Below are 26,969 nucleotides of genomic sequence, written 5' to 3' on the forward strand. Positions count from 1 at the left end.
GGCCCATAATGAGTTAAGCTCAATGCTGACTGGGTAGTTTTGCTTCCAAATATTTCAGCCTCAATAAGTGCATCATCTATGCCACATCCACTGAGATAGCTTCCTGCACACTGCAACACAACTTTCCTCATGTGGAATGCCCATCACTGGATAAAGATTATCAAATTCTACCGAATTGCTCATAAAAATGTTAGCCACAATATGGAAATCACCTTCATTACAGAAAATTGGCAGGATAGCCTGGTTGTCAGGCTGAGCATGCACATTTTGGAAAAAAAATTGAGCTATGTATTCTATTGAATAGTTTGTGACTGAAGATGGTATTGCTGGTAAAAATCCAACCTTCCTCAGTGGAATGGTATTCTGGGAGGTCAGAGCATGAATTCCAGCCCAGGGAGGAACTGGCTTTTCTTCATCGTTCAGTATGCACCAAATAAGCAATATAATAAATTTACATAATCAGCTTTGCAGACTGCAGTATCAGGGAGAAGATCCACATCCTCCGCCACTTTGAAACTTTGTGGTAGACTGGGACGTGTTGATGGCTTATAGTGATTTTGCACATGTTTGCAAGGCAGTTGGGTTATAACTTTGAAGCTTCATTTGTTTTTGCCTACAGTTGACACAGCTTGTATTCCAGCAGCTCTTTCACTGGTACAGTCTTAAAAAGGCACCATGGCAGTATCATGTGTGCTGGATGTTCCAGACAAAGAAGAGCTGTCTTCAAAATCAAAATCATCAAGAGCAGCAATTGTGAAACCTTTCTTGGTAAAGTCACTTGAAAGTGGTGTTCTGTCACAGTCACAAGATTTTACAGCATGGGCTGCTAAGATGTTCCTGCTCTGTACTGTCATTATAACATGTTGATACACCAATCCTATTTATTGAAGTGATTAGCTCCCTACTTTTGCATTTGTCATGGAGTGTATGGGCAGTCATCATGTGTGGTGGAGTTTTCTTTTTGCCGTGATGTAACTCATAAAACATGATGTGGAAAAGACAGTACATTTGCACATCAGAAGCCTGTCGGTTTATGGGATTGTCTTCCACTTCTTTGCTTATATCTTCTAAGCCATCATCACTATTGTCGGCTTCTGTTGCGTACTCAAGAACTTTAGTTTGTGACACTTTTGCTTTGATGATATAAAACAATGATGTAAAAAATGTTAAGACAACATCAGGCATTCTTGTTGACTTCCACAATTTGCAGAGCTCTGAGGCATCACAAAATCTGGCATTAAGTCCAAAATCTTTCAGGATGTTTCTTAAAATGGTTCCTGCTGATCTTACTGCATCCTGTGATCTTATTTTGGAAGCAAGAACTTCAGGAGTCAAATCAGCTGAGAACACCATAAGTGTCTAATTTTGATAAAATTGTACATTCTCACCAGAAAAATCTTAGTTTCATTATTATGGATCAATACAGTTTCATCAGTGTTGACCATTATTTCTCTAATCTCACTGTGTGTGAGCCCATAGCCAGCACTCAAGAGTGGCTTAAAACTGCATTTGCTTTTTCAAACAGTGCAAACTTACCTGAAGGCTGGTGGTTAAGTTGCTGCTGGGAACTCACTGTGCGTTTATATTTTCAAATGTATGCATTCATCAGTTTGGGTGGGGATACAATCTGCTGCAAATACATTCACCTCGCTGTTTAGATCAGCTACTCGGCTGAAAACTTCATCTTGCAAGAAATTAGCTGCAGGTAAAAACATGTTTGCCTTTTGAGACGCACATACTCTGTACTTTGTTTGTTCGTCAATCCCTTTGGCCATTGTTTTGGCTAAACCACAGCTAACACATTAAAGATCCTCTGCTTTCTGATCAGTTGTGGGGGTGGATAAGGGGCAGCTATTGATGTTCTAAGTGGATGGGCACTGGGTTTGCTTGTCGTCGCTTTCTTGGAAGAATCTGATTCTTGTTGTAATTCACTAGTTTCTACTATTTTTTGGCAATTTTTTCCAGGGTTTTTTCCATTGTATTTGACAAGTAGCACTTGTTGGTACAAAGATAAAATATTTGATCCTCTTCACCCACCAGTTTCAATCTTTTGTGGACTTCGTCTTGCCGTATTTCTGCAGCATCTTGAACTCGCTTCTGTCCAGGCGCAACTGATGTTAGCTTTTCTTTCGGATTAGTTTGGCATATGACACATCTTTCTTAGTTTGTAGGAATCCTCAGATGTTGTAGTTAGCAACACTTATGGTTCATGAAATATTACATAACCACTGCAACACATCAGCTGTTGTTAAAAATGTCATCCAGAAAAAACTGGCCCAGATTATCAATGTCTACCCAAGCTAAATACCTTCTGTAATGATACAGAAACACAAATCAAAACATAAAATCTCTGGACAACAATTTTTTTATGGCAGTATATCAAGGGGCTAGGACTATGAAGCTTGCTGAACTTTGCCCAATTCAATCACACGTGCATGGGAAAGCAAGTTAAAATGGGCAAGGGGTGAAAAAAGTAGTGTCTTCCCATTTTACCTCCTCTAAGGAATTTGTACCGCTAGTGTAACAAAACGGCTGAACGGATTACACAAAAGTTGGAAAAGAAGTACAACTTTAATTAGAAAGCATGCTTTTGTTGGTTTGTTGAACACCTGTTATGTATTTTTTAAGAAATATTAGTTTGAAAAACGTGTCTTATGGTGCTTAAATACTTGCCACTTTTATATACCTCTGTCATTTAAAGTTGTGAATCAATGATTCTCCTTTCAATCACATTTGAATATTTTAATAAATGTGACTGGCTGGTGAAGGTATCTGTGTTTTTTTTCATTATCTTGAAAGCTGGGAATCAAGTTTGATTTGTGATTTTCAGGCTGTGGAAAAAGAATCCCACAGTGAAGAGGAGTCACTATAACAAATGACTAACTAAACCTATGGCGGTGATGGGGGCCCATAGGCATGGAAAACTCGAGCAACAGATCAGGGAAAATGCAGAAAACTATGAAGGATTTTCAGCTTAAAACACAAGTGCTAACTTGTCAGTCTTGATTTTAAACAGTGGATTCGTCCATAATTTTGTGAAAATGAAAACTGAATTTTATTCACGACTTTCACAAATGGCTGAAAAAAATACAGAAAGGATGAGAGACAGAGGATTAGAAAGAAAGAACGAGGCAAAAAAACACTAAGGGGGGAGCGCCAGAGCACATGCGTACTGGGGGTTTTGGACAGCCAGGGCTGGGCACCCAGGGTAGCTTGACTGCAGTGCCTGGCTACAGGTCAGGCCCTATAGGCAGCCCCCCTCATATGCACGACGTCCGCAACAGGGGTGGGTGGCCATGGTGCACTGGGTGCAGGTGCTGGCCTGTCGCCCTACTCAGCAGCCAACCTGCCTGAGGTACTTTTCATTGGTCCTGGGTTTCTTTCACTGAAATTTCTTGCTTTCAGTTTTGTTTTGAAAGAGGCTCCACAGCCCGGTTCACAGATATCATCTGATCAGGAAAAGTTCAAGGTGCTGGTTCCTGCCATGGCTGGGTCCTGGCCATTGAAACTAAACCTAGAACAGAGAGCAAGGCACATCTGACTGCAGTCCTGTGCGGCAAAAGCATCAAGTAAAGTGTGCTGCTTAGAAGTTAAAAGGTCCTTCAAACCCCCATCTAGCAAAGATTAAACAAAAAGATCAGCAGAAACTCTGAAAGGTCAAAAACTGACAAGATACATTGAATGGCAAAACCTGTGGTGAGCCTTTGCCGACCATTGAATCTACCCAATGATTTTGTGAGAATCTATTAACTTATTGTGGGGCCCGTATTATCCATTTCCAGCCTGGAGGAATGGAATCAGCTTCCCTTAAATCCCAAAACCTGGGGCAGTGTTCTGCTAGCTGAAGCAGGACACTCAAACACCTTGGTACACCCTTTGGTTCAGGAGATATTGCAGGGCATCTTTGATCATTAACCTGAATCCGAGTTGTAAAGGGGAGGCCAGTGACTCCCAAGTGGTCACAAAACGTGTTAATGAAAATTATGACTAAAATCTGTAACTGTAGAGATGAGGGCCCTTAAACTTTGATACTACTTTGGCACTTATGGACGTTTTGAACCCATTTGAAGCATCAGCTGTCCCTGTGTTTGAATTCAGATTTTGGGGAACAGTTTAAGCAGTTACTGGTCTGAGCTCTTGCTTCTATGATAATGGTATCCTGCCCCTGGTAATAGTAGCTCTTCAGACAGAGATTAGTGGGGGAACTTTTCCTACTCATTCTTAAGGTTATAATCTATAACATCCGAATATGCAAGGTAGAGAGGCGTGAGTTAAGGGAGTCGAGTAGGGCTCTAGAACACTGGGGACCAGCCCCCCCACACACATTTCTTCCAATTCCCATACTGTTCTTAATAGCTCAGTAGATACTCCTGTAGTGCTCTTTACATTATTTTATGTTTCACAAATGTCATGGTCCAGTAACTACCTGCATCCCACGTTGGCATACCAGAATACAGTTCTTCATTACTTGAACAGACTCCATTCTCTACTGCCTCCAACATCTTCAAGTTTAGGTTCCAGGTGAAATTATCCTTTTTTACTCTGCACCAGGCATTTTTCTTGGTGTGAATTTTGCCCCTGTGAACCTCCAGACAACACGGACATTTTTGTAACAAGGCATACTGGAGGCAGGGAAATTCTAGTAGTGGACTGGGCCCTATGAGGGACATTTTAAAACACTGCCAAATAGCACTGTGCCCAAGGGCCAAGCCTTTTAGGATGACTCTGCTTAGAGTTAAAAAGGGCCGTATTTGTACTTTTTCAGTGCCGTATTTATGCTGCTTTTTTACGCAAAAGCGGCGCAAACTTACAAAATACAATTGTAAAAAATTATGCAAATGCAGCACTAAAAAAGTATAAATATGGGCCAAAGAATCTGCTTCTGCCTGCACTGTGCCTTTTTGTGTAAAACAAACCCTTTGTTATCTGCCATTCTAGACTTTTTTTTATGTGCGTGGACTATTGAAGTCTATCGGCTCTGTTTGCATAATTGCCAAAGTACTGAATGATGGCCCCAAAATAGATCTGTTGTCAATCCCAGTGGTGGCTGCAACTTGATGGGGTTGGCAGGACGGGGATAAAAAAAAAAAAAAAAAAAAAAAAAATACCACTAAATAAAACAAAACACTTACCTTGTTCATCAGGAGACGGGTTTGTCTCCTCCGTCCTTGTCGGCAAGCACACAGGCTCCAACACTCCACTCAGCCAATAACAAAGCTGCTGTCACCAGCATGATAGCAGCGTAGTGATTGGTGTGAGTGGCCTGCTTCGGCACTCCCAGAGGGAGTGAAGGCCTGTGCACTTTCTCCTCGTGGCTCTGCAATACAGCCAGGAGGAGAAATGCAAAATACACATGTGTGTCTGGCCAGCCCAACACGGCAGGACAAACACACATGCACACTAAGGGTGCACAGACCACTTCTCCTCCAGCTCCCGCCAACACTGCCCCAACCTGGGTCAGCGAAAAATAAAATGATAATAACGCTCCGTTATTATGATTTTATTTTTCTTTCTGATACAAGCAGCGGAATGACGCTCCTCCACCGTAGCGAAGGAGCCGCCGCTGGTCAAGCCTCTTAAATCCTTGAACTCACTCTAGTCCTATGACATAAAGCAGTGCATTGTCTTTACCAGTAAGGATATGAAGACGGCCTCAAGCTCTGAGACACAGCCCCTGTGATTGTCATGGATTGTGGAAAGGTAGGTTGTGTCCACTTCCACATGTAACAAGGTACAATTTCTGCTCTAAAAACCTGTCTCCATTCTCAACTTTGGTGCTCAGTAGTTGGGCATGACACACTGGTGTGGTCTAAGAACACTGACACACAAAACCATTACCTTTAAAAATACAAGCAGTGCATTTTATTCCATCAGTGAAACGTACACGCTTTAAAAGTGCTAACCATTATATCGTGTTTGTTTTCAAATGTTTTCCTCCGAGTAGCTCCTAAATTCAGTTATTCCTTCAAGTGTACAGATGTGTATGTTGCAATAGCTGGAAATGTCCTTTCCACACACCTAATGTATGATACAATATACTATATGTGTTGCTTTTATGATGGACTCACGTGGTCAGGACTGGAGTCTGAAATAAGACGGTTAACATTTAGTCGCTAGGTTTAAAGTGAAGAGGTAAAATCAGCTGCAAAAACTGACCGGTGGAGATTCCCAGTTTTCCCGGAGCGGATGGGACATGGTGTGTGAGACTGAGGGAGCCTCTTGAAGCATCCCCTCCAGTTATTAATTCACGTTTCCTCATTGCCTGACAGTACACCCTTGCGCATGGTGGTGGCTGAACAGATGAGCTGTCAGGAGCTACGCGCTCTGAGTGCACCTTGTGGGGAATGCGCCGAGAACTCGGTGTAGGACGAAAGATTGACTTACGTATTCTTTAACATTCTTCGTCTTCACTGCCTTGTAGGATGAATACGCCGGGTACAGCGTGCCAAATAACAACCTATAAGAAAACATCAAGGGGGGGCGAACATGGAAGGAGCAGGGTCGGAGGGTTGAAGCAGGGCGTGTGGTGGGAGAGGAGTGTGTAAGGGGAGTCACATTGTGAGAAGAGGAGGCAGGGTACGTGGATGAGGTCAGAGAAGAGACAGGGTGGGGACGGGAGCAAGCGAGTGTGACAAGTCGGTGTGAAGAACGACATTGGGCGTGTGGGATGTGGAGGGGGAGGAAGGGAAGGTAAGAAGGGGTGACAAGGTACACAAAAGAGATGGAGGAAGAAAAGAAAAAGTCGGAGTTAGAAAGAGCGCGCGTGGCATTGTGTTCATTTCCTGCGTTTTTCTGTGTGGGTGAGAGATGCCGGCGCGAGGCGAGGGCGGCAGCGGTGTTTTCGAGTTACAAACACCATGTGGGAGGAAAGGGCAGGATTCATCACCACAACACATTCAGCTTAAACATAACTACATGGAATGTAAGGTGACTTCTAGTCTTAATGGAACTAGCGCGATCCAGACAGGAAGCCGGTCATTGAACATTTCTAAACTATCAGCAATTTTCTCTGCAGCTCTCAAAAAGTAGACGAAAATAACCTTAGAGGCCTGAGCCCACCGTGCTCTGAAAGGAATGCAATGAACAGAACGCCCGAAAATACCTGAATCAGAGCAGTTTCTTACCCACTGCAATATTATATACACAAATGTCTATACATTATCTCTGTTTTAATCCTAACGTGAATACTATATGTGATACCATTGCACATTGTGTTACAGCCTATTTCTGATTTCATATCACTATCCCCAATTCTGTTAACCTTTTATTGTCGCAGCTGCTTCAGTTGCTGTATCCTGAATCATAAACAAGTGATATGCTCTTACCTATTTTGTTACAATGTTGTATAATCAAAGACTCAATAAACAGATTTAAACAAATAAATACATTATTAAACAAAAACCCATACTATACTTTTAAGAAATTTAGGACCTCATATATAAGGAGTATGCACCATCTTACCGTCATTTCTTTTTACGCTAAGGCAGCACAAAACAGTCCCCACCCCGGACATATTTACAAACTGGTGCAAAGTCACCATTGCACCAGTTTGTAAAGCCTTGTGCCACATTATAGCTGCGCCAGGTATGATGTATGCAAGGTAGCTGTTGCCCCATTAAAAGCCCCGTAGAAATGTTACAGTGAAATCTACAAGACTTCTCTGCGCTATGCTGCGCCAGCATACTGTCATTTTTTTAATCCCTGCCCAGGACAGGTGTTAAAGATGATGCTGTGCTGTTGTCTATGGGCCCCCATCTTTTCACGCTATTCCAGCAATGTTGAGAGTTAGTGCCACAACAGCGTCATAATTTTAGACCCTGTTGTAGACACTTTGCACCATCGAGCACTGTATTGTAAATACAGTGCTCCCATGGCGTTGTTAGGGAGCGCAGGGTGGCACAAGAAACCTGCCACATCGATCACAATGCGACAGGTTCTTGTAAATGAGCCCCCTAATTTTGCATACATTATTGATTCATAAATTAATGCGCACAGGGACTTTGGCACAGTACCCAACCAGACAAAACTCTATGTGGCAAACAAAACAGTCAATCATCAAGATAGCAGCTAATAAGGGACAGCCACTGACAACTATTTTTTCCTTATCTGTAGCACCTGTCTGTGTTTGAAACCACTCGATGCCCTAGCATAGGAGCTAGAGCACTGTCTTGTGTTGTGAATTTGTAAGTGGGTTTAGACTTGACCACCAGTGACACTAGCCAACATCCATGGTGTCATGCAGCAAAGCCGCTAGGCTTTCAACTGCTTGCTGACCCAGAGTGCGATACCTACTAATGCCAGAGATACATGTCTTGTGTGGAGTCACGCACGCACAGAGTTGAGCTTAGATGTGCTCATAGGTGGTATTCATTGTCATGCAATCTCACCTACAGAGGGAAAAACTTGTAACAAATTCAAACTGCACTTATCAGCATTTATTACTTTCCATTTTGAAAGGCTATGGTTTTGCCTGCACTGTAGGTCTGAGTTAGCCATTACTCCAAAGTCCCCAGTGAAGGAGCTGCAGCTCACAGTTCTGCTGCAATTTTATAAGCAGACATGAACCCAACTAGTGATATAGCGTAATACCTGCATTCTAACATGGCAGCCATATTTACAAAGCTGTCTTTTCGTTGCATTTAAGTATATAGGACGTTTCCTACCACTCTTTCTCACTGACACCACTTAGTCCTCTGTCTGTTTCCATCCTTAATGTGTTTAGCCCATTCATGTAAAATATAATTCACAACTTGTCTCCGGCTACTACTTATTAAAAGCTGCATCCTTTCGTAACATCCCTCAATGGAAACATGTTGGCTTGTAGGAACAGGTACTGGGTGCCGGGCAGTGTTGGCCGGCTTTGTATGTGCGGACCTGCACCACCCAAATGGAGGTTTAGGTGAGGGGACATTGGTAGGGCACTACGGTTATTCGTTATTGGTGAGGTACATTGTAGCAGGGAGCACACAAGTGGTCAGGCATTTTGATGTTACTAGCTGGGGTGGGAGAAGGCCACTGTAGTGTTCTAGATGGCATGAATGCCAACACTCCCCAGTTCCTCTTCATGGTCTAAATTACTTTCTGCATTGCCCTCCTAAAACACTCTCCACTCAATGCATGTTAGGGAGGCAATGCGCACTACTCCAGATATGTCCTAAACCTCCCGCTTAGATTTACCCAAATGACAGTACATATGCCATCAGGCTTCAGACGTTAAGGCATGTTGACATATTAAACGTGACGAGCATTGAGCTTTGTCATTCAGTCGTTTGCAGCTCGGGCATTGCTTAAGCACGACAGATCCCATGTGCTTATCCAATGACTGTTTCTAAGGCTACCATGGTCCGCACTCTCTAACCTGAGTGAGCACATACTTAGTATGTGCTCAAATACCTTCTAGAGGCGTCCAGGCACTTGCACTTATCCCTGCCCCATAAAGCACTAACCAGAGCTTGTGGGGTCGGGAGTCTGCATGCTTTCAGACACCTCAAGCTCTCTAATGTTAAGATCAGACAGAGAAACAATTGAAAGGCTGATGTTTTGCTTAATTAAGTATAACCTATTTTGCATTTTACTTCGCTTTTAAATATTTTCACTAACAAAATATCACATAGTGCATGGACTCATATTTTATCCAACTTGCACAATCTTCAGGTCTTGGGGTCAAATTAAGATACACTTAGTTATTTAATCTTTCAAAGTTAATAAAATAAGTACTGTTGAGTTGGGTAAAGGTAACTCTTTTAATATACATTTAAGAAACTGGAAAGTAAGGGGTGATAACTCGTGTCTCCAAACAACATACATTACAAGCCAGACCATTTGGGTTTGCCGAAGCCTGTTTGTATTACATGTAGAAAGGAGGGTAGTGCTGCTTGCTGGCTTCAGAAATGTGGCCTTGTATACTGTCACTGTCCATTTCCTGGGAAGGGTTTTTATATGTTCAATTCAGAACCAAGGTGACAGAAGAACACTTGTACAGATAAAAATCCCTGACATATACATATTTGCCAAGCATGTGTTACATTTATTGCATGAATGGGTGAATCAGAGCATTTGAGCCAGAGTGTCCTTGGAGGTTTCGTATTTAGGGGGTCATTCTGACTCTGGCGGGAACCGCCAACACAGCCCGCCGCATTAACACTCCGACCGCCACGGCGGAACAAACAAACAGCGCGGCGGTCACCGCCAACAGCCAGGCGGCAGACAATGTACCGCCCACCCTATCACGACCCACCAATCAGCCACCTTTTCCGGGGCGGGAGCCCCGCCGATAAAAACACGGCGGAAACAGACATTTTCAATGGAAAATGCTCACCTCGACACACTCCACGCGGAATCCGGACAGCATGGAACCCGAATTGAACATCATACCTGCTCTCGTCTACCTGCTCATCTACCACGAGTACGAACTCCGCCGCAGACGTCAACGGTGAGTACTGCACCTACGACACACGGGAGGGGGGAGGAAGAAAGGTTATGGGCATACACATATGCGACCCCCCCACCCCCCCAATATGTACACACCAATGCAGAGCAGGAAGTCACAGTGACACCACACAAAGACCCTTTAAAAATACAATGACACAACCAAATTTGGAATAAATTTTCATGTACAAAAAAAGCACCTGGAAATAATTGAGCAACCGTGAAAAATATTTACAAAAACCAAAAAGATATACACATCAGTGTATCACTGAAGTAACAAGTCCTGAACATCCTACGAATCTAACATGTCCGTGGGCCAAGGTTCTGCGAAACAAGGGCAAAGCCCACACACGAGACCTGAGTCCTTTGGAGAGAACACTGCAGGGGCATCCGATGTCAAAACTACAGGCACCTCAGGGGGAAGGGAAGGGGGGGCCACCACAGCTACATGAGTCCACGACGCCAGATCCACGAGGAGCCACCATGCCCACTGTACCATCCTGGGGAGTGCAAAGCCACAGTCTCTCAAGTCTCTGCAGTGGGTGGGTTGCCCACTGTGCCATCCTGGGGAGTGCAAAGCCACAGTCTCTCAAGTCTCTGCAGTGGGTGGGTTGCCCACTGGACCATCCTGTGGAGTGCAAAGCCACAGTCTCTCAAGTCTCTACAGTGGGTGGATTGCCCACTGGACCATCCTGGGGAGTGCAAAGCCACAGTCTCTCAGGTGGATTACAGAGTCCACTGGTCAAGGAGGAGGCATGGTGGGCACAGTGAACCATAAACAGTGCCTGAGACGGCGGGACCCAGCGCAGCGGTGCATGACATGGCGATGTCCAGCGGAGCGGTGCTTGAGACGGCGGGGCCCAGCGGAGCGGTGCTTGAGACGGCGGGGCCCAGCGGAGCGGTGCTTGACAGGAAGGGCCCAGCGGAGCGGTGCTTGACAGGAAGGGCCCAGCGGAGCGGTGCTTGAGACGGCGGGGCCCAGCGGAGCGGTGCTTGAGACGGCGGGGCCCAGCGGAGCGGTGCTTGAGACGGCGGGGCACAGTGGAGCGGTGCTTGACAGGAAGGGCCCAGCGGAGCGGTGCTTGACAGGAAGGGCCCAGCGGAGCGGTGCTTGAGACGGCGGGGCCCAGCGGAGCGGTGCTTGAGACGGCGGGGCCCAGCGGAGCGGTGCTTGACAGGAAGGGCCCAGCGGAGCGGTGCTTGAGACGGCGGGGCCCAGCGGAGCGGTGCTTGACAGGAAGGGCCCAGCGGAGCGGTGCTTGAGACGGCGGGGCCCAGCGGAGCGGTGCTTGAGACAGCGGGGCCCAGCGGAGCGGTGCTTGACAGGAAGGGCCCAGCGCAGCGGTGCTTGAGACGGCGGGGCCCAGCGGAGCGGTGCTTGAGACGGCGGGGCCCAGCGGAGCGGTGCTTGACAGGAAGGGCCCAGCGGAGCGGTGCTTGACAGGAAGGGCCCAGCGGAGCGGTGCTTGAGATGGCGGGGCCCTGTTCAGCGGTACCTGTCTTCACGGCGGGGCCCTGTTCAGCGGTGCTCTTCTGCACGGCGGGGCCCTGTTCAGCGGTACCTGTCTTCACGGCAGGGCCCTGTTCAGCGGTGCTCTTCTGCACGGCGGGGCCCTGTTCAGCGGTACCTGTCTTCACGGCGGGGCCCTGTTCAGCGGTGCTCTTCTGCATGGCGGGGCCCTGTTCAGCGGTACCTGTCTTCACGGCGGGGCCCTGTTCAGCGGTGCTCTTCTGCACGGCGGGGCCCTGTTCAGCGGAACCTGTCTTCACGGTGGGGCCCTGTTCAGCGGTACCTGTCTTCACGGCGGGGCCCTGTTCAGCGGTGCTCTTCTGCACGGCGGGGCCCTGTTCAGCGGTACCTGTCTTCACGGCGGGGCCCTGTTCAGCGGTACCTGTCTTCACGGCGGGGCCCTGTTCAGCGGTGCTCTTCTGCACGGCGGGGCCCTGTTCAGCGGTACCTGTCTTCACGGCGGGGCCCTGTTCAGCGGTGCTCTTCTGCACGGCGGGGCCCTGTTCAGCGGTACCTGTCTTCACGGCGGGGCCCTGTTCAGCGGTGCTCTTCTGCACGGCGGGGCCCTGTTCAGCGGTACCTGTCTTCACGGCGGGGCCCTGTTCAGCGGTGCTCTTCTGCACGGCGGGGCCCTGTTCAGCGGTGCTCTTCTGCACGGCGGGGCCCTGTTCAGCGGTACCTGTCTTCACGGCGGGGCCCTGTTCAGCGGTTCCTGTCTTCACGGCGGGGCCCTGTTCAGCGGTACCTGTCTTCACGGCGGGGCCCTGTTCAGCGGTGCTCTTCTGCACGGCGGGGCCCTGTTCAGCGGTACCTGTCTTCACGGCGGGGCCCTGTTCAGCGGTGCTCTTCTGCACGGCGGGGCCCTGTTCAGCGGTGCTCTTCTGCACGGCGGGGCCCTGTTCAGCGGTACCTGTCTTCACGGCGGGGCCCTGTTCAGCGGTGCTCTTCTGCACGGCGGGGCCCTGTTCAGCGGTACCTGTCTTCACGGCGGGGCCCTGTTCAGCGGTGCTCTTCTGCACGGCGGGGCCCTGTTCAGCGGTACCTGTCTTCACGGCGGGGCCCTGTTCAGCGGTGCTCTTGCAGTATGTCAAGGGAGTCATACCTGGCCTGGACACCCTGCTCAGTCGCCCTCCGACCGTGCTGTGTCAGGCCCCTTCGGGGAGTGAGTCCTGGGCCCTTTGGTGTCGTCCCTTGCAGCCGGGATGGGGCTTGTGGGGCCCTCCTGCTCCGCGCTCCTGGTGGTTGTCCTCTCCGCCCTGCTGTCCTTCCGCTCCTTAGATGGGGCTCTCGGGCCCTTGCCTCCCCTGGCTGCTGTGGCCGGTGAAGTGGCCGGAGTCACCTCCTTGGGGGCAGCCGTCTCTGTCCGCTCACGGCGGCCCTTCAATTTCCGGGTCCTCTTGCCTGGGGGGGGCTGGCTGTCCCCTTGCTGCTCACCGAAGTGTTACTGCCGCCAAAGGGTGGACTCCACATGCCATGCACCACTTGCACTGTAGTAGTTGGGCTGGTGGTGGCTGAGGTGCCCTTGGGACTTTTCCCAGTTGGAGGGGGTGGGTCGGGGGAGGGAAAGAGGTCAAAACTGTAGAGGTAATTTTTCTTGGGACCAAGGTAAGGGGTAGGAGTAGTGGTGAGAGAAGTGGAGGAAGAGGATGTGGTTGTATGAGAGCCAGGTGTGCTGTCCTTGGGTGCAGGTGACTGGGACGTAGGCTGTGGTGAGGTGGTTGGCTGTTGTTTGGGTGTCTGCCTGCGTTTATGTGTCTTGGAAGAGGGGGTGACAGACACAGTGGGAGAGGACACAGGGGACGTGTAAATGCCAGTGGGGGTGGTGTCTGCAGGTGTGCGGACTGTAGTGGAGGGTTTGCTGGTGGTGGAAGAACTAGCTGATGTTGGGGTGCATGCAGGTGTGAGTGTAGACGTCACAGGGAGGGAGGAGGGAGACGAGGAGGACGGGGACACAGAGGTGGTAGTGACTGTTGATATGTCTGCATCTGTGTGTTGCTTGGGTGAATGCTTGTGTTTTCTGTGGTGCTTATGTTTGGATGAGCTGGCCTTGGGTGTTGAGGTGTGTGCAGGCTGGTCTGATGGTGTGGATGGGATAGGTTGAGGTACAGGAGACAGAGAAAGGGAGGAGGCAGATAGAAGAGGGAGACTGGAGACAGGGACAATGGCTGCCGTCAGTGCTGAGGCCAGAGCAGTGAACGCTCGTTGATGGGCAGCCTGACCCGAATGAATGCCCTCCAGGTAGGCATTGCTCCGATGCACCTCCCTTTCCACCCCCTGGATGGCATTCAGAAGGGTAGTCTGCCCAACAATGAGCGTCCTCACCAGGTCAATGAGCTCCGCACTGAGGGCAGCAGGGGTAACAGAGGCAGGGGCTGAGGTGCCTGGGGCGAAGGAGACGCGCGCCTTCCTGGCCGAGCGGCCACGGAGCAAAGACTGAGGGGCTGCTGGGAGGGCGGTGCTGGTGCGCTGGGTGGCGGCTGTACCTGTTGTTGCGGGGGGCACAGATGGTGCCGCCCCCGCTAGGGAGCTCCCAAACGAGGACGTGTCCGTGTCGCTGGTGTCTCCACCGGCCCCCGTTGTGGTGCTCCCCTCGCCCTCCGGATCACTGGTGCCCTCGGTGTCTGTGTCAGTGCCCACCGGGGCCTGGTGACCTGCAGCTCCCTCCTGCTCCGACGCCAAATCTCCTCCGCCTGATGATGCTAAAACACAAGAAGACAAAGATTTAGGGTGGGGGGAGAAATTAAACAAAGTTGAGTGCATGCCTTAGCAATACCCTTTGCAGAGAGGACAGACACAGGTGCCTCGTGCACTAAGTCGTGAACTTGGGGTACACTACTCAGTACTTCTGACTAGGCAAACAGGTCTAGGGACAACACACGCGCACATGTGTGATGCTGGAGCATGGGTAGCTGCACTTGGCACCCTACAGAGGTGGGGGGCGGGGGCACAGGGCCATGCCTAAGGGAGCGGACGACACTACAGAGAGCGCCCGGGCCTAATGTCACCCACAGCCCTCCTCCCCCACCCAGACGCCTCCAATGCGCATACAGATAGGAGAATGTACGGATACTCACCCCCTTGTGTCTGCTGTGCTGTCCTCAAGCGCCCATCCAAATTAGGGTAGGCCACCGCCAGGATCCGGGACATCAGGGGGGTCATGGTGCGACTGGCACCCCTCCTAGGTCGGGAGGCCATCCCCAGCAGTGTTTCTGCGGTCTTCCTCGTTCCGCGGCGGATGTCCTCCCACCTCTTGCGGCAGCGGGTGCCCGTCTGTTGTGGACCCCCAAGTTCCGGACTTCCTCGGCGATGGCACGCCAAATATCGATTTTCTGGTGGGCGCTCACCTGTTTGACATGTACAGGGTGGGAAAGAGAAACCGTCACATATCTGCATGTTTGGAGTACATGCCCCCCCCTCCCCAACCTTGTCATGGTTCCCATTCTCTCATCTGTCGTGCGTTGCACTCCCCATTCCCTCCACACCCCACCAACTTACATCCCTCCCCCTCCACACAGGCATAACCCATTCAATGTGCACTGAGTGTACTCACCTGTTGGTCTGGAGGACCGTAGAGTTGCGCATACTGGGGGAGGACCCCGTCCACGAGCTTCTCCAACTCTTCTGAACTGAAGGCGGGGGCCCTTTCACCAGTAGCAGCAGCCATTGTCACTTCCAGACCGAGTTCACAGCAGCACTTGCAGTATAGGTCCTCTCCTGTGGATGATCAGGTCTCGAATGATTAAGCAGATAGAAAATGGCGGTCACGCCCGCGGCGGTGCGTCCCGCGACCGCCGGCGCACATCGTCATTGGCTCCTGAAACCCATAGGCTTCAATGTTAACCAATGCGTCTTCGCACAGCGGTCTTCGACCGCCTACCGCCACGGTGCGCCCCGCCAGCGCAGTGACCTCACATCTCATTGTCCCACTTCACAGGTCAGGCATCGGCCATTTCAAGGGCCCACATGGCTTAATTTCTAATGCGTCACGCAGGCCTAGGCCTTGCATTGGCACACATACAAACATATCAAACCATACATTTACCTGTACTGTGCAAGCTGTGTTGTACGTACCTGTGAGTGGATTGACTCTGTACTCCATATTCTCCTTCCTAGGCACCGTCCGCTGGGACTAGCGATGAGAAGGAGGAATCCTCGCGTGTACCGGCCGCTGGTGGACCTGTCCACAATGGAAGAACGCAACATAATACTACGATACCGACTTGACCGAGCCTCCATCCATGAACTGTGTGCCCAGCTGGAGCCAGCCCTGATGTCCCCCATCCGCCAACCCACAGGAATTCCCCCTCTAGTGCAGGTTCTGTCTGTCCTCCATTTCTTTGCAACTGGCTCATTCCAGACAACAGTGGCCATGTCATCTGGGATGTCTCAGCCTATGTTTTCCAAGATCTTATCCAGAGTGTTGTCTGCCCTGATGAAACTCATGCGGAGCTACATCATTTTCCCAGAGGAGGGTGATTTGCCTACAGTGAAAGCTGATTTCTATGCCCTTGGACACATCCCCAACATCATTGGTGCAATTGATGGGACCCATGTGGCTTTAGTCCCCCCAAATGACGATGAACAGGTGTACAGGAACAGGAAGAATTACCATTCAATGAATATCCAGGTGGTCTGTTTGGCTGACCAGTACATCTCCCATGTAAATGCCAAGTTCCCAGGGTCAGTGCATGACGCGTATGTTATGCGAAATAGCAGCATTCCCTATGTGATGGACCAGCTACAGAGACAGCGTGTGTGGCTAATAGGTGACTCTGGTTACCCCAACCTGCCGTGGCTATTGACCCCAGTGAGGAATCCCAGGACCAGGGCAGAGGAACGGTACAATGAGGCCCATGGGCGTACTAGGAGGGTGATTGAGCGAACCTTTGGGCTCCTGAAGGCCAGGTTTAGGTGCCTGCATATGACAGGTGGATCCCTAATGTACTCACCAAAGAAGGTGTGCCATATCATCGTGGCGTGCTGTATGCTCCACAACCTGGCTTTGCGACGCCAGGTGCCTTTCCTGCAGGAGGATGGTCCAGATGGTGGTGTTGTAGAAGCCGTGGAGCCTGTGGAGAGTGAAGAGGAGGAAGACTCTGAGGACGACACAGACAATAGGGACAGAGTGATACAACAGTATTTCCAGTAACACACAGGTAAGAATCACCCACGCCATTTCACAATTGCTTATAGCCTCCTGCATCTGTACTTTCTGTAGTTCCCCACAGATGTTTTTCATTAATTTTTGCCTTTCCCTTCCCTTCTCAGTGCTGTCTGAATCAGTACCTGACTTCTGCTTGGTTCGCCCATGAAATACAGCGTATTGACATTGGTATGTTGTCATGACTAATTGACAGAACAGAAATCGAACAGTAATATGTAATACATTTGTCAATAATACAGCATGACTCAAAACAGATTTGTGTGCTAAATGTGATTTATTTACAGTGCTAGATATCGGTAGATGTGATTCTAAGGGTGATGGGTGGGGGTGGAGGAATATCCATGGCAGAGTCCAGTTCTCAGTCTCACAGGTGCATTGTCCTTTTGCCTGTGGAAGGATGGAGCATAGGCAGTTCATGGTTGGACAGGGTGGCAATGTGGGACAGTGGGAAGACCTGAGGGGGTATGTCCTGCTGGCGGGGGTCTTGACATCCTACTCTGTCTTTTTTTTTGGTCTCAGGCTCCTTGTTTGTTTTTGTTGTTCTTCAGCAGGAGGTGGGGTTCTGGGGGGCTGTCGAGGTGTTGGGACCTCCTGTCCACTAGCGCCGGCGGAGGTGGTAGGCTGTTCCTGGTCCGGGCTAGTGACAGGGGCCCTGTGTGGTGCACCATGGTCCCGCAACGCGTCCTCTATCCTGTGGAGGGCCAGGACGATGGTCCCCATTGCGGTCCCGATGATTCTCAGCTCCTCCCTGAACCCCATGTAGCGTTCCTCCTGCTGTGCCTGGATCTCAGTGAACCTGGCCAGTACCGTCGCCATCGTTTCTTGGGAGTGGTGGTATGCCCCCATGATGGTGGTGAGGGCCTCTTGGAGAGTGGGTTCCCTGGGCCTCTCCTCCCCCCCCTGTCGCACAGCAGCCCTCCGAGCTGCCCGGTTTCCCCCGGCCTCTGTCCCCTGGACGGTGTGCCCGCTACCACTGCCCCCAGGTCCCTGTTGTTGTTGGGGTGTTGGGTTAGCCTGGGTGCCCTGTAGTGGCAGACACACCGCTGATTGAGCTGTCCTAGAGACAGAGGCATGGGCCCGCTGGGTGGGAGCTGTGCTGGTGTTGGCAGAGGGGGTCGGATCTGGTGTGGCCTGTGGCTGCCTGAGGGGAACCGACTGCCCAGAGGTCCCCGATGGTCCGGGCTGGTCATCAGGTTCACTGTCGACAGAGCTGCTATCCTCAGTGTGGGCCTGTTCCGGTGGTGGGATGGACACTTCTGGACCCTCCTGGCTGGTGTGTTGTCGTTCGAGTCCTGCATGGGGTAAGAGAGTTTGGTTATTGTTTCTGTGTGTACAATAGCGTGCGTGTTATGGGTGCCCTTGTCCCCCAGTGCAGGCATTCCCTTGAGGGAGGTGTTGTGGGGGTAGTTAGTGGGGGGGCGGGGTTAGTGCAGTGGTCATGCTTAGGTGATGGGTGCCCATGATTTGTGTTGGCATGCAGGAGTTGGTGTTGGGATGGGTGGGTTGTGCTGGTGAGACATTGTCAGGGAGGATGTGTGCTGGGGGGATGGGGGTGAGGGTGGGGGTGTGGGTTGGCATGCTGGTGGGGTGGGGGGGATATAGTAGTTGAGATTGGACTTACCAGAGTCCATTCCTCCGGCTACTCCTGCGAGGCCCTGAGGATGCAGGATGTTCAAGACGTCTTGCTCCCACGATGTGAATTCGGGAGGGGTGGGTGGGGGTCCGCCGCCAGTCTTCTGGACCGCGATGTTGTGCCTGGAGACCATCGATCGGACCTTCCCCCGTAGGTCGTTCCATCTTTTGAGTATGTCCTCCCTATTCCTGGGATGCTGTCCCACCGCGTTGACCCTGTCCACGATCCGCTGCCATAGCACCGCCTTCCTAGCTATACTGGTGTGCTGCACCTGCGAGCCGAAGAGCTGGGGTTCCACTCTTAGGATTTCCTCCACCATGACCCGGAGTTCTTGGTCCGAAAAGCGTGGGTGCCTTTGGGGTGCCATGGGGTGGTGTGGGTGAGGTGTGGGGTGGTGTATGTGATGATGAGTATGTTGGTGAGTGGTGCTTTGTGCTACTATGTGGTGTGTGTGATGGTGTAGTGTGCCTCAGTGTGTCTTTGGATTGTCTGCTGTGTCTCTCTCTCCTTCTCTCAGTAATTATGGTCGCAGGGGTTTGTGGGTGATGTGGGTGTGTGTTTTATAGTTGGTTGATTGTGTGGGAGTGGTGTGTGTATGTGTATCAGGTGTGTGTATTTCAAATTGTCCAATGTGGCTGTGTTTTGGTGATGTGTGTGTATTCTGACCGCCGCGGTGTGTACCGCCAATGGAATACCGCGTTTGAATGACCGCCGTGTGGATTCATGGGTCGTAATGGCATGGGCGCATTTCTGTTGGCGTGACGGTGGAGGTTTGGTCATCTCCAGTTTATCGCTGCCCGCTGATGTGGCGGGCTGCAGTGGAGGACGGAATTTTGGAGGTTTTGCCGTTGTGGGTCAGAATGACCGTGGCGGTTAACCGCGGCCGCGGCGGTGTTATGGCGGTCTTCTGACCGGCGGTAAGGGCCTTTTACCGCCGAGGTCAGAATGACCCCCTTAGTGTTCAAAAGTGGGCCAGAGAAAGGTAGTCTATTTTCCTGAATAAATGTATAAAGAATCAAGGACCTAGGTAAACTATATTGATCTATTCATGGAAATTATCATGCAAGTTCAAAATCACCTTTCAAATAAAATCCTTAATAAGAGAATCAAGTATATGCTAAAACCTGTACTGTAATTACCTTCAAATACTTGAACATACATACAAAGTCCACGTGGTGCAACTGTGATGAGGACACATCCTTGCTGATTTAGCAGAATTCTTAGACACAGTTACACATGTGTTAATTCTGCAATGAAATCACAAATCCATATCTGGTTAGCTTCACCAGATAATACCTTACAATTGATTTGGCTGATGGCAGCAAAATCTGGAACAAAATTTGAAGATACATTTTTATTTTTTTACAGAGCATAGTATAATCTTATAAGGAAATCAGCCAAACCCATGTCACCTTAATATTACTAAATCTTTATTGAAAGATTATTGGATCCATGTTCAATGCATTTTGCACAATGCACCTCATCAGGAGCATGTATTAAAAAAACTACGACAGAAACCATGATTCATTCTTCATTGAACAGCTCTGAACATTATCAAGATCAGTGTACCAAAAGGTTTCTCCTTGAGTACTACCCTTTTTAACATTTATGTCTGTCCTTCTGTAACATTTGTTAGTTTCTATGGCTGTGACATTATCACTGTGTCCTGCCTCCACAGAAAGGGCTGCATACCCCCTGTTGTTAGTCTGGACATGGAAAGCACGATGCCTGGGAACTTCAAAAAGGAACTTCTGGAAGCCTATTTCCCATATAAATGCAGAACTGGGTATAGCTGCTGGACCTCAGAAATCAACTCTTCAGTACACTTCTGGATCTGTGGATACTCTGCCAGGAAAAAAGACTGCTCTGCTGCTGATGAAAGACTGCCACTCTGTTAAACTGCTGCCCTGTTTGATTTCTGCCTTGCTGTGCTGGGCCGCTGCCCTTTTGCCTGGGTGAGAAAGATTGGACCTTCACCTCTTGAACCAGTTACCACAGAGTGATTCCAAGGACTAGTTGGCTGTTCTCCTGACTTAAGCCTCAGGGACAAAAGGCTCCAAAAACAGCGCATCTGCACCTGGACCCTGCCACCTGTGTCTACCTTGCTTAGTTCTCCACACCAGTCCTGGACCCTTGGAACTGGGCCAAAGGTTCTCTGCCAGCCTCTGAGGATCCAGTGGAATCGACGCATCTTCTTTGCTATACGGCTCAACCCTGAGCAGAACCAATGGATCACTGCTGCTGCATGGATCGGAAACGCTGCAAAGACCTGCATCACATTGCAGCCTGTTGCTACATTGGAACGGCTGCTGTGCGATGCATCCTCGGCACAAGCCCCACATCCCTCATCAACAGCAGCCTCAATGACAATGCCGGACCACGCATAGCAGCCTAGTCACTCTTTGGAACCAGTTCATTGCTCCAACTGCACGATGCATCCTAGACTTCGGACTTTGCATCACAAACCCTCATCAATGGGATCTTCGATGACTACACTGCAGGACCTGGGCCCGCAGCCTCACTGCACCTCAGAACCAATGCATCACTTCAACTGCACGACACATCTTCGACACGGATCCTTGCAAAGCCCTGCAAATCAGGATTTAAGGTACTGTACTCCATCATAGTCAGCCTGAACTTGTGACTTTGCCCGGACTGGCGCAACTAAATATCCACAGTTGGGCGTTTTACACCTTTTGGTGCTATTTTTACTAAAATCTTTAAAATTGAATATCTCTGGTTCTATTGATTGCATTTTTGTCATTTTGGTTTTGTTTTATTGTAGGAGGCTGGCCTGGCTTGTAGTGGGTACCAGAGGTACTTACACCTTGTGCCAGGTCCAGTTATCCCTTATTAGTATAGAAGAGGTGTTTCTAGCAGCTTAGGCTGATAGAAGGTAGCTTTGGCAAAGCAGCTTAGGCTGAACTAGGAGACATGTAAAGCTCCTACTATACCACTGGTGTCATATGCACAATATCATAAGAAAATACAGTACACAGATATACTAAAAATAAAGGTACTTTATTTTTATGACAATATGCCAAAAGTATCTCAGTGAGTACCCTCAGTATGAGGATAAGAAATATACACAAGATATATGTACACAATACCAAAATTATGCAGTAATAGCAAAAGGAAGTAATGCAAGCAGTGTAAAGTTACAATAGATTGCAATAGGAGCACATAGGTATAGGGGCAACACAAACCATATACTCCAAAAGTGGAATGCGAACCACGAATGGACCCCAAACCTATGTGAGCTTGTAGAGGGTCACTGGGACTGTAAGAAAACAGTGAGGGTTAGAAAAATAGCCCACCCCAAGACCCTGTAAGGTAGGTGTAAAGTGCACCTACAACCCCCAGAGAGCACAGAAGTCGTGATAGGGGGATTCTGCAAGGAAAACCAACACCAGCAATGCAACAACAGTGGATTTCCGGACCTGAATACCTGTAAGACAAGGGGACCAAGTCCAAGAGTGGGCAGGAGCCCAGGAAATGCCAGCTGAGGGTGCAAGGAAGCTGCCACCAGATGGAAGAAGCTGGGTGTTTTGCAAGAACGAAGAGGACTAGGAACTTTCCCCTTTGGAGGATGGATGTCCCACGTCGTGAAGAAGCTTGCAGAGGTGTTCCAACGCAGAAAGACCGCAAACAAGCCTTGCTAGCTGCAAGGGTCGCGGTTAGGGTTTTTGGATGCTGCTGTGGCCCAGGAGGGACCAGGATGTCGCCACTTGGATGAGGAGACAGAGGGGGCACCCAGCAAGTCAGGGAGCCCTCACAGAAGCAGGCAGCACCCGCAGAAGTACCGGAACAGGCACTTAGAAGAGGAGTGAACCGGAGTCCACGCAAAGTCACAAAAGGGAGTCCCACGACGCAGGAGGACAACTCAGAAGGTTGTGCACTGCAGGTTAGAGTGTTGGGGACCCAGGCTTGGCTGTGCACTAAGGAAATCCTGGAAGTGTGCACAGGAGCCGGAGCAGCTGCAAATCACGCAATGCAGTCTAGCATGGGAAGGCAAGAACTTACCTCCACCAAACTTGGACTGAAGAGTCACTGGACTGTGGGAGTCACTTGGACAGAGTTGCTGAGTTCCCGGGACCACGCTCGTCGTGCTGAGAGGGGACCCAGAGGACCGGTGATGCAGTCTTTTGTTGCCTGCGGTTGCAGGGGGAAGATTCCGTCGACCCACTGGAGATTTCTTCAGAGCTCCTGGTGCAGAAAGGAGGCAGGCTACCCCCAGAGCATGCACCACCTGGAAACAGTCGAGAAAGCCGGCAGGATGAGCGATACAAGGTTGCTCGTAGTCGTCTTTGCTACTTTGTTGCGGTTTTGCAGGCGTCCTGAGCAGTCAGCCGTCGATCCGTTGGCAGAAGGTGAAGAGGGAGGTGCAGAGGAACTCTGGTGAGCTCTTGCATTCGGTATCTGAAGAATTCCCCAAAGCAGAGACCCTAAATAGCCAGAAAAGGATGTTTGGCTACCTAGGAAGGAGGATTGGCTACTAAGAGAGGTAAGAGCCTATCAGAAGGAGTGTCTGACGTCACCTGCTGGCACTGGCCACTCAGAGCAGTCCAGTGTGCCAGCAACACCTCTGTTTCCAAGATGGCAGAGGTCTGGGGCACACTGGAGGAGCTCTGGGCACCTCCCCTGGGAGGTGCAGGTCAGGGGAGTGGTCACTCCCCTTTCCTTAGTCCAGTTTCGTGCCAGAGCAGGGCTGAGGGATCCCTGAACCGGTGTAGACTGGCTTATGCAGAGATGGGCACCATCTGTGCCCATCAAAGCATTTCCAGAGGCTGGGGGAGGCTACTCCTCCCCAGCCTTCACACCTATTTCCAAAGGGAGAGGGTGTTACACCCTCTCTCAGAGGAAATTCTTTGTTCTGCCTTCCTGGGCCAGGGCTGCCTGAACCCCATGAGGGCAGAAACCTGTCTGAGGGGTTGGCAGCAGCAGCAGCTGCAGTGGAAACCCCGGAAAGGCAGTTTGGCAGTACCCGGGTTCTGTGCTAGAGACCCAGGGGATCATGGAATTTTCTCCCCAGTGCCAGAATGGCATTGGGGTGTCAATTCCATGATCTTAGACATGTTACATGGCCATGTTCGGAGTTACCATTGTGAGGCTATACATAGATAGTAACCTATGTATAGTGCACACGTGTAATGGAGTCCCCGCACACACAAAATCCGGGGAATTTGCCCTGAACAATGTGGGGGCACCTTGGCTAGTGCCAGGGTGCCCACACACTAAGTAACTTTGCACCCGACCTTCACCAGGTGAAGGTTAGACATATAGGTGACTTATAAGTTACTTAAGTGCAGTGGTAAATGGCTGTGAAATAACGTGGACGTTATTTCACTCAGGCTGCACTGGCAGGCCTGTGTAAGAATTGTCAGATCTCCCTATGGGTGGCAAAATAAATGCTGCAGCCCATAGGGATCTCCTGGAACCCCAATACCCTGGGTACCTCAGTACCATATACTAGGGAATTATATGGGTGTACCAGTATGCCAATGTAAATTAGTGAAATTGGTCACTAGCCTGTTGGTGACAATTTGGAAAGCAGAGAGAGCATTACCACTGAGGTTCTGGTTAGCAGAGCCTCAGTGAGACAGTTAGTCATCACACAGGGAACACATACAGGGCACATACTTATGAGCACTGGGGCCCTGGCGGGCAGGGTCCCAGTGACACATAGACTAAAACAACATATATACAGTGAAATATAGGGGTAACATGCCAGGCAAGATGGTACTTTCCTACATTTATTTATTAAAAATACTGTATTTTTATAGCTCTGTTGTGGGCTCCTTTCATGGTGTGTTACTGTTTGAAATGTTGCACAAATATTTTGCACATTGTCTTTGAGTTAAACCTGACTGCTCCATGCCAAAGTACCCAAGGGCTGAGCACGGCTTAATTTAGGATGTGCTTATGACTTCACCCAGAAAGGAATTGTGGTTAATGCTTGAGAAGGGTTCCACCCCCTCAACCAGTAACCCAATTTCTTACAGGCAGGCAGACTCCTTACCTCTCTCAGAGAACAGGCGGGTTTCTAAATAGCTCCTTCAGCAGAAAGTACAGATATGAGGTGAGTGGGACACTGTTTATCAGGCAGGCACTAGCTCTTGTACACAACTTCTAACAGACTGTATATCCATTGTCTCAAACTGTAGGACAGGTTTGGGGTGTTTTTTCTTTCAAGTGTCTTTTTCAGGATGCCTACCAGACACAGCCTTTGTATGGAGTGATGCTTCTCACAGCAAGTAGCACTTGAGCTGTCTCAAACCATGAGCATCCACAACAGAGGGACAAGTGGGTGCCAGATTTCTACACCTGGCAGTCATGACCCCCAACTTAAGGAGTAATGAGGGACAGAGAGAAGGACCAGCATCACCTATAAATGTTGTCACCTCACACAAGAAAAACTGCAGCCATCTGCAGCCACCTTACCATGCACCAAATGACAGTGCTCAGAAAGACTGATGAGCAGCTTGCTGCTAACAAAAGGTCCATGAGATTTCTAAAGGAAGCCCAGTTTCCATCCTCCTCACTTATGTGTTTGGTTCTCCTCCCTCCCACTGCAGAAATGCAGTCAATACACTTCCACTGCCTAGAAGAACAGTCTTTATCCTCCATATTGTGCTATGCAAGACCAGGGACATCTAAAATGTATCCCAGTGTACACCATTACTGATGCTGTCTCACACACACAGCTTGTTATAACATGTTACATGCACCACACATGCACTCCACATATAGATGCGATGCCAGCACAAGGTTCTAAGCATACACATAATAGCATAACTTTATTCAAATAATAGTAGTAATAGCTCCCTGTGACACAGATTAAAAGGTCTGGCCAGAGTAGCGATCTTCAGTATAAACAAAGTATGCTGTCACCACTTCTTAATGTGCTATAGTAAGGACAGAGATAGTAGTCCATAGCCCATAATCAAGGCATGCTTGCTGTGCCAATCCACATCAATGGACAGACCCAGGAACTCACATAGTCAGGGATGGCCTCGGCCCCTGCTCAGATGCTTAGATTAGTGTGACAAAAGGGCCAGAATAAAAGTCAGGACACCAGATGCACATGCAACTGGGCACTCACAGCAGCGGAACATGTCTGTATACAATGCAGGGAACCCTCCTGTCTCAAAAGTAAGTAACCCTGATTCTCTAACATCTAATGCTAACTTAACTGGTATACTGCTTTTCAATTTTGAAACCAGTGTCAGGCGATTATCAAATACCAGATTTTAAAATTTGTTTCACAGATTGCTAGTGTTCCTTCATGGAGCCTAACCGTGCACCATGGACTCAACACAATTAAACAATGTTAACAAACAAGTTACTTACATTCAGTAACGTATTATCTGGTAGAGACTCTATCTAGCTGCAGATTCCTTTCCTTTGAAATTCCCAGGCGTCGGCTCTGAATCTGGAATCTTTTTGCTGAGCAATACCCTGCGCGCGCCGTCAGGTGGCATCATTCGAATCCGCATGTGTAGTCCAGCTCCGCTTGGCATTGTCAGCATTGTTGGAGCTGTCTGTGATGTCACGGCCTATAAAGGCACCACCCCGGTGCACGTATGTCAGTTCTTTTATCCACAACACTTCCATGCCAGAAGCGCAGTCATGAATAGAAGGTAAGTAACTTGTTCATCTGATAGAGACTTAGATAGAGAATAGATACCCAAGCCATAACCTCCTGGTGGTGGGCTGCAGATATACTCCTTACACTAAAAAGTCCTGTAGGACTGAACGGGCAAAGTGCCAGTCTCTTCGTACCTGACTGTCCAGGCAGTAATGTTTTGCAAACGTGTGCAAAGATGCCCCTGTTGCCGCCTGATAGACTTCCAGGGCTGGTACACCTCGAGCTAGTGCAGTGGTAGCAGCTTTTCCCCTGGTAGAATGAGCCCACAAGCCTCAGTAGGATGCTTCCTGGCCAATGCGTAGCATATCTTGATGGAGAGAATGACCCAGCGCAAAATGGTTTGCTTCTGCACTGCAAGACCCTTCTTTGTTCCAACATATCTCACAAAGAGTTGTTCATCCCGGAACTCTTTTGTGCGGTCAAGGTAGAATGACAAAGCTTTTTTGGATCCAGTTGATAGAGTCGCTCCTCTTCTTTAGAGTGAAGCGGTGGAGCAAAGAAGGTGGGCCAGGTGATGTTCTGACCCAGATGAAAAGGGGCCACCACCTTGGGGAGAAAAGAGGCACGAGTTCTGAGAACCACTTTA

The 26,969-nt window shown here is 49.5% G+C and overlaps 1 protein-coding gene across 1 annotated transcript in view; it reads right to left on the reverse strand.

The window, feature by feature from the left end:
• The window catches only part of REEP2 (receptor accessory protein 2), a 106,249-nt gene that overhangs the window by 49,673 nt on the left and 29,607 nt on the right, over positions 1-26,969 (reverse strand). Inside the window, exon 2 of the mRNA XM_069244430.1 lies at positions 6,385-6,457. Coding sequence (XP_069100531.1) covers positions 6,385-6,457 — 73 coding nt within the window. The remainder of the gene's footprint in view (positions 1-6,384; positions 6,458-26,969) is intronic.

Source organism: Pleurodeles waltl, chromosome 7, assembly GCF_031143425.1.
Source record: "Pleurodeles waltl isolate 20211129_DDA chromosome 7, aPleWal1.hap1.20221129, whole genome shotgun sequence".
NCBI classification, from domain to species: domain Eukaryota; kingdom Metazoa; phylum Chordata; class Amphibia; order Caudata; family Salamandridae; genus Pleurodeles; species Pleurodeles waltl.